Below are 8,682 nucleotides of genomic sequence, written 5' to 3'. Positions count from 1 at the left end.
CGGATCGCGTCTTTTCTTCCACTTCTAAAGCGTGCTTTATTTTCTAGTGAGCTTGCGCAAACTGGCACTCTTTTTCAGCGTGCTGAATTTCTAGCTCCGCCACAACTTCAACGGAGTCAAGAACTTTCACGTTACGTTTCCGATTCAACATTCTGGAACACCTATTTTTATTTGCTTTACTCACACGGGACATTTTAATAGAATCTTTCAGCCTTACTGTTTTTTACTTTTGCAGTCGTTCGCTCAGCTTTTCATTTCTTTTAAGCTCACAATAGCTATCAAATTTTTCAATGACAACTTCAATCTTATTTTTTGCAACTTCATCCTCAAAGTGGAATGAGTTGTACAATTCTATTGCCTGTGGTCCAGCCAAAATGAGTAACAGTGTAATCTTTCACTTCTCACTGGCTGCTTGGAGGTTTAAGGCTGAGAGGTACAATTCAGACTCATGTTTGAAAATTTTCCAGTACAAATCTACATTATCCAATATCCTGAATGACTTTGGAGTTTGCAGACCCTTCATGAAGCTTTGGCTGGGTATTTCTTTTTGCGATGCTGCAGGTTGTTGCCACTGGAGTCTGTTTGTTGCCAGCGGTTGAGATTTCTTTTCACAAGTTTTTTTTTTCTTCGAACGGAGATTCTTTCTTTCTCCCTAAACCTGACTATTCTATTCTAGGAACCAGACCTGGTGCCATGTTGTGTTCTCTATTTTGCTTTACCTGGATGGCTTGAATGCATAGTGTTGAATAAAGAACACAAAGCTTTGTTAACAAACAAATCTATAATTTTATTTATATGACTAAGATTGTTTCACATTCCTAAAGTAGAAGGTTTCTATATTAAATTATGCTATCTCTAACTACAGAACTCTCAAGTACACAACTGCTCCTATGCTTCACCATCTTCTACTGCCTTCTAACTCCCAGAATCCCCAAAGTCACATGACATATTAAATTTTTTTTTAGAGTACCCAATTCACTTTTTCCAATTAAGGGGCAATTTAGCATGGCCAATCCACCTACCCTGCACATCTTTGGGTTGTGGGGGTGAAACCCATGCAAACATGGGGAGAACGTGCAAACTCCATGCGGACAGTGAGCCAGAGCCCAAACCTGGGACCTCGGCGCCGTGAGACTGCAGGGCTAACCCACTGCGTCACCGCGCTGCCCCTCATGACATATATATGATTGTTCTGTGGCTCCCTCTAGTGCTAAGAAGCATTATCATTAACTTGTTAACTCTTTACATCTCAGTCAACATACATATCATGACAGTTGTGTTCCCTGGATCCCCCAATGATGAAGACACACACAGAACATAAATGTGTTGAACCAGAACGATGATTTATTGTTAGACACGTGGGAAGATAACTAACAGATCTGTTTACAAACAAAGTTACCATAGTTCCTAGGGAGCTGCTATCCACCAACTGCCCAGTCCCGTAAATCATATGGTGCATGTCTGATGCCATCCACTGGCAGGAGGTCATACCTTTGATTACATACATTGATAAATGGCTTTACACATTTATATTGTTATATACAGATATGCATGTATGCATATCACCACAATTGTCTTTGGTGGGTTGGGTTTAGAAGGTAAAGATGACGATGCTGTCGAAGCTTTTGTTTGTATTCCAGAACCTCCCGATTTTTGTTTCCAAGTCCTTTTTTAGGAAGGTTAATGGGATGGTTTTGAGGTTTGTGTGGGTGAGGAAGGTTCTGCAGGTGAGGAGGGTGTTCTTGGAGAGGGAGAGAGGGGGAATGGAGGGGGGGATGGGGATCGGGTAGCATTGCTGAGCTTGTTGAATTACTACTGGGCAGCAAATATGACAATGGCTCAGAAATGGGCAGTGGAGCGGTCAGTTTGGGGGCAGCTGGAGGCGGCCTCATGTAAGGGGACAGCCTGAGGGCACTGTTGTTGGCATCCCTTCCCTTTTCTCACTCATCTCCAGGTATGGTATCTGGTTCTGGTAGATTTTGGCCTGGTGATATTGCCTCCAAGCGGCCACACCATGGTGAAACCTTTGGCAGCTGAGCAGGTTCTTCCATCCCTTTCTCCTCAGGGTTCTGCACCTGCCTCCACACGACTGCATGTTTGACAGCAGTGTTGTCTCTCCTGCTAGTAGATTATCGCCAACTCTTTAGGCTCCATGATTGTATCTGTGCAATAATTGAAAGGGAAGAAAGAGAATGAGAGATCAATGAGGATTCCTGACCACGCCCTGACCCATTTCTAATCCAGCCCCTAGAGCACCCTACCGATGGTCAGCGACTCTAGGCACACCTACTCACTGAGCTTCACTCCCATACAATCTCCCATACTGGCCAAGAACCCATACAGGCCTCTCCCCACTCGGTGTGACAGATAGCCATCAACCTTGGGCCCCTCTTTAGCACTCAGGTCTCCCTGAGGGCAAACCCACGAGGCCGATAGGTAAACTACAGGGCCCTGTGAGCAGACTTTCTGGGGGAGGTAGGGCATGGCCTGTGAGAATGCTGCTCCAAAGCACGGGCAGTCTGGTGCACTCTGAAAATTTTGGCCCTTGATTTGGTTGCAGTAAATCTGCAAACCCTCTCAGCATATGCTGAGGGCAAGCTTTGGAAATCATGGAATGGACAGTGTATCATGGAAACGGTTAATGTGTGAGCGCCAATCAGTGGCACCAGCATACATCACATCTGAGTAACTGGGCATAACTGTCTGGTGCATCAAGGCTTGGGAATTTTAATAGGCAAGTTGATTCCTTTAATTTGTCCCTCAGTATATTTGATTCATTTCAATTTGTTATTTGATTTGCCACAAAATAAATCTCTTGTGGCAGGCAGGGGTCAGCTCATTGCTGTCATGCCTCCATATTAAACTTAACAGGATCAGATAACATCACTGGGCAGACCCCACTCTTCAAAGTTGTGGCTACTACAAACAAGCGTTCTATTGTTGACCCCCACCTACCCAAGATTCCTGTGATTGCAAGGTTCCTGCCCCCTCCAAAAGAACTACCCACCACTGCACCCCCCAACCCGCAAGCAAAACTCCCGGACCCACACTCAACATTCCCTCCCCCGCGCAGCTTCAAATTGCAATTGTGGGGGAAGTTAATCTGCGACTGCTGTAATGAGATGTTAGTGCATTGAAATGATGTTCCTGACCTTCCTGGACCGGAAGCTTGTTACCTCACTGGCGAGGGACGAGGATAATATAAAATGGTGATCTCGCTGACGTCAATCTGGTTTTCTGAATCTCATGATATTTTGCGCCCAAAGTGAATGCAGGTGCAAGATTCCACCCTATGTTTTATTGAATTTCAGGCCGGTTTCTTGGGTAATGGACTCGGAAAAAGTTAAGAGCACCTGGACTGAACATGCATATTGTGATTATCCTTCGGTTGGACAGAGGTCTGTTCAACAAGAGTTGTTTTTAAACTAATTTTAGCACTTTTCAAAATTAGGTTGTAATTACAGAAAATTCAACAAACTGTTATCTTTTTATTTAAATGTTAAGATTGATTTGAATAAAGTTATTGTAATATTTAAAAAATGGCATCACAGTACAATAATAGAATGCACCAAAGCTATATAATTTGTACAAATTGCCACTTATGTTCCATGACTTATCTTGGAGAATTCCAAAAGGATAGAAAAATCAATCATTTAAAAGTTATATTTGTGCAGTTACATTACATTTTAGTCTTGCTCCTATTGAACAATCGCGGTGAGTACATTAAGAGGGCGGCATGGTAGCATAGTGGTTAGCACAGTTGTCTCACAGCTCCAGGGTCCCAGGTTCGATTCCCGTCTGGGTCACTGTCTGTGTGGAGTCAGCACGTTCTCCCCATGTCTGCGTGGGTTTCCTCCGGTTTCCTCCCACAGTCCAAACATGTGCAATTAAGGTGGATTGGCTGTGCTAAATTGCCCTTAGTGTCCAAAAAATGGTTAAGTGGGGGTTACTGGGTTATGGGGACAAGGCAGATATGTGGGCTTGAGTTGGGTGCTCTTTGTAAGGGCTGGTGCAGACTTGATAGGCTAAATGGCCTCCTTCTGCACTGTAAATTCTATAAGAGCCTGTCTCTGGAAAGTTTGATGATTTTCAGCAAGGCAGCTGGGATTCAGCAGGTGTCAGGTTTTACACCAGCTAACTGGAGGCGAGGAGAGTTTTCAAAAATAAGGTTTTGCTGCCTTTAACAGTTCAGCAGAAAAATATGGATGTAGCACGATTTATATCTGTGGCCATTACTGTGAGTCACGATAGTGTTTTGAATGGAAGATTTAACCACACATTAAACAATGTATTTTTCAAAGTTTTACTTGAAATCATTAAATTGCTGTTGGAATTATTAGACTTGCACATGATAAGGAGAGCAATGAACTGCTAACAGTGAACAGTAATCCGATTCCTTACATACGCCTCCTTTTGGGCAGTTGCAGGGCCAGACGTCAACAGTTGCCTCTCCATGTTCTGATGGGGAAATGTGAATATCGGCAGCCTAACTTACTAACCGGGAGACTTTTACTCATAAAAGTGAACATTAAACCAGATTCTTGCTGTTAATTTTTGCCACATGGCAATTTGTCAAGGAAATGATCAATGTTGTAAATGTGGAAAAATCTATGACAGAAGCGGTAATGTAAAATTTACAGTATTAAGTATAGCTTAGCAAATTAATACAAATGTTTAATTTTTAAGCACTTTTGATTGCTTTTACGTTATCAGTTTATACAGTTGTTGAGATAAGGGTTTTGAGTTTAATCTGAGGAATTTGTGGGCTCTTGGATGCATTCCAGCCCTTATTTCTTTAAAAACATTTTTTATTCAAACAAAATTTTTATTATTACAACATAACAATACAACAAATCCCAACCCCATATTATTCCCAAGGTACACCCACTCAGTCCCCCCAATTCCCCTCCCTCCTCACAAAAAGACCAGAACCTTACTCAGAATACCACCCCCCCCCCCCCCCCCCCCCCCCCCGGCCACCATCAGCTGACGGTAACTAGTTCCCTGAATAGGAGATGATGGGCTGCCACCTTGGAAAGAACTCTTCCACCGACCCCCTCATAATCTTCTCCAGGTGCAAAAATTCCGTCAGATCCCCCGAACAAGCAGAGGCCTTCGGCTGCTCCGGGGACCTCCACCCAAGCAGAACTGGCCTCCGGGCTATTAGTGAGGCGAAGGCTAGGGCATCTGCCCTCGTCCCCGTCTGCAGCAATGGCGAATCCGAAACTCCAGAAATGGCCACCAACAGGCTGAACACCCAAAATCCCGGAAAGAGTCTCAAAAAAGGAGACCCAGAAACTAACAAGCTTGGGGCAAGACTAAAACATGTGCATGTGATTTGCCGGCCCCCAAGAGCACCGCTCACACCTATCCTCCACCCCTAAGAAGGACCCACGTGCCCTAGTCAGGTGTGCCTTGTGCACCACCTTGAACTGGATCAGAGGAGACAGTGGTGTGGTGGCATTGTCACTAGATTAATAAACCAGAGACCCACAGTCATGCTCTGGGGACACATGTTCAAATCCCACCACTGCAGATGGTGAAATCTGATTCATTAAAAATCTGGAATTGAAAGTCTAATGATGGCCATGACACCATTTTCTTAAAAACCGTCCTTACAGCAATGTAGTTGACTCTTAATTGCCCCATTAATTAATTTTAAAAAAACCTTGCACATGAGGATGTGAAGTTGACCCTGTAAAGAGCCTCACTCCACACTCCCCCCTCAAAGGCCAAACCCAGCTGACCCTCCCACTTCTTTTAAATTCATTCATTCATGTGATGTGGGCTTCGCTGGCTGGGTCAACATTTATTGCCCATCCCCGAGGGCATTTAAGAGTTAACCACATTGCTGTGGGTCTGGAGTCACTTATAGGACAGACCAGGTAAGGATAGCAGATTTCCTTCTCTAAAGGACATTAGTGAACCAGATGGGTTTTTATGATGATTGACAATGGTTTCATGGTCATTCTTAGTGGCATAGTAGCACAGTGGTTAGCACAGTTGCACCACAGTGCCAGGGTCCCATATTTGATTCCCGGCTTGGGTCACTTTCTTTTCGGAGTCTGCACGTCCTCCCCATGTCTCCGGTTTCCTCCCACAATCCAAAGATGTGCAGATTAGGTCTCCTCCTCCGAAATTACATCTGCTAGGCAGGTCTCCACTCGTATTGCCAACACCGTAGCCAATGCCTCAGCATCAGCATTTAGTAGAGAAATAGGCCAATGCGACCCACATTCCACGGGATCTTTGTCCTCCTTTAGGATCAAATAAATTAACACCTGCGCCAGCACCCCCCCCCCCCCCCCCCCCTCCGGGAAGCGGAATCATTATAAACATATTCAGCAGGCTGTCCAGTGGCGGCCATGGAGTGAGTGGTCGTGCATTTTGTGGTTCCCGCTCAAGGTGGTATTTTTCGGTTTTCCCCATCTGAAGGGCCATGTTTTGGAATAGAAAGAGGTGTAAGAATATCAGGTGAAAGTGTAACTCGTCGGGTGTGGCTGGTAGATGGATCCAGCACTTGGAGTGGGACGAGAAGAGCTGCTGGAACTGGAGAGTCTGCGTGGTGTGCCACAGGTAAAGATGGCGGAGGGCAAAGGGGCTGTTTTGTCCACCCAATGGTCAATGGAGCAGTTAGTGCAATTTATGTACACTAAGTTCAGCCAGCAGCGGAAGGAGGATCTGGAGGCCCTGAAAGACCTGGCCAAAGTGGTGGAACCGACTAAAGCAGGGATCGAGAGAGCAGGGATCGAGAGAATGGAGCAGAGGCTAGAGTCCCAGGGCCGGGCAGGGGGAGGCTGTGGGGGACCACGAGGGGCAGTTGGCCTCGTTGGTGGCCAAGGTAGGGGCGATGCGGGAGACCCAAAAGAGGCTGAAGGAAAAGGTGGAAAATGTGGAGAATCGCTCCAGAAAGCAAAATTTGAGGATTGTGGGGATGCCCAAAGACATCAAAGATGCAAAAGCCGGCACGTACGTGGGCAAAATGTTGGAGAAGTTAATGGGGGATCGGCCTTTGACCGGCCCTTGGAGGTTGACCGAGCGCACAGGGCACTGATGAGGCTAGAGGTGGGCGGGTCGCCGAGGGTGATTGTGGTGCGGTTGCACTGCTTTCTGGATGAAGCAAAGATTCTTTAGTGGACAAGGCAGACGAGGAAGTGCACCTGGAAAGGAACAAGCTGCGGGTGTATCAAAACCTGGGGCAGCAGGCCGCATTATGAAATGAAATGAAGAAATGAAAATCGCTTATTGTCACGAGTAGGCTTCAATGAAGTTACTGTGAAAAGCCCCTAGTCGCCACATTCTGGTGCCTGTCCGGGGAGACTGGTACGGGAATCGAACCGTGCTGCTGGCCTGCGTGGTCTGCTTTAAAAGGCAGCAAATTAGCCCAGTGTGTCACAAGCGAGAACAGTGGTAACGTTGATGAACCGCAACCTGAGGACAACTGTTCCAGCCATTGATATTCCAGACCTTGACCACCTCACGGTGCTGCAAAAGGTGCATCGGTCCAGGGACCAGCAGAAGATCGCGTATGATGCTCATGCCACGGATCTGCCTGTGCTGGCTCCTGCAGATGTTCTTCGCGTCCAATTGCCTGAGGGAGGTTGGTTGGCCCCAGCTGTTGTTATCAGGAAGGCCGACCCATGGTCTTTCATTATTCAAATGGCTGACGGCTCCATTTTCCGGCGCAACAGGAAGGCGCTGCGGGGAGTTCCCTGCCCACCGCCTAACCGCATTGCTCCGCCGGCTGTCAAACCTCCTCCGGACGTTTCCTGCCACGAGGACACCGATCTGCCAGCCTGTCCATGACACCACCGCAATGCCAGCAATCCCGCCAGTCCAAGTGCCAGCGCGTCCGGCTCCGTCTCTGCGGTGATCGACCAGAATTCATCGCCCGCCTCAAAGACTGAATCTATAGACTTTACTTTTGTAAATTTTGTTCAGTTTGCTCTGTATCTGCACGACAGACACCTTCCCATGTACATATGTTTGTTAATTCACCACTTGTACATAGTCAGGCATGTATATACCTTCACATTCCATAACTTATTTAAAAAAAAGGGGAGATGTCATAATATCCACTCATGTATATAATGAGATGCAGACAGGCAGTGATTGACACACAGGATGACCAATGAACACACAACACAGGACAACCAATCACCAGACAAGACACGACCACTATAAAGCCCACAGAGCATTAAGACTCCCGCTCTTTTCGGGACCCAGACACTGAGACAGTCAGAGTGCACAAGTCAGTGGACACTATTGCCATGTGGTAGATAGTAAGTCTGGTCGAGCCAGTAAGAGGTCGTCAGTAGGATTAGTAGAGTGTCAACCCACAGCTGAACATGTACAGCCGTTCATAGTTTAAATAAAACAGTGTTGGATCATCTCCGGTGTCAGACGTTTGTTTCTAGCTTCCCTGCATCCAGTTGCAGTCAACGTCGAACCAACCTGCCTAACACATCAGGGAGAGCTGCCGTTTTAAGGTAATGGGGGCGAGCTTTAGATACCTGCATGTTCAGGTGACAAAGGGTTGGGCGCAGCTGCACAAGTTAAATTTGACTTGGGTGGTGGAGCAGATGAAGGGGGTCTTGGGTGGGATGTGCTGCCACTGGCGGGACGGGTGTAGACAGTAAAGATGACGATGCTGCCGACTTCCGGTTGCGGCTATGCGGAGCT

The 8,682-nt window shown here is 46.5% G+C and overlaps 1 protein-coding gene across 1 annotated transcript in view; it reads right to left on the bottom strand.

Annotated features, from left to right (window-relative positions):
* Positions 1-1,768: 1,768 nt before the first annotated feature.
* Positions 1,769-8,682, bottom strand: part of rapgef2 (Rap guanine nucleotide exchange factor (GEF) 2) — a 562,209-nt gene continuing 555,295 nt past the window's right edge. Inside the window, exon 30 of the mRNA XM_038792316.1 lies at positions 1,769-2,162. Coding sequence (XP_038648244.1) covers positions 2,122-2,162 — 41 coding nt within the window. The 3' untranslated portion in view covers positions 1,769-2,121. The remainder of the gene's footprint in view (positions 2,163-8,682) is intronic.

This window comes from Scyliorhinus canicula, chromosome 3 (genome assembly GCF_902713615.1).
Source record: "Scyliorhinus canicula chromosome 3, sScyCan1.1, whole genome shotgun sequence".
NCBI classification, from domain to species: Eukaryota; Metazoa; Chordata; class Chondrichthyes; order Carcharhiniformes; family Scyliorhinidae; genus Scyliorhinus; species Scyliorhinus canicula.
Note: the sequence above shows the minus strand (reverse complement) of the source record. Positions and strands in the feature narration are given on the sequence as shown.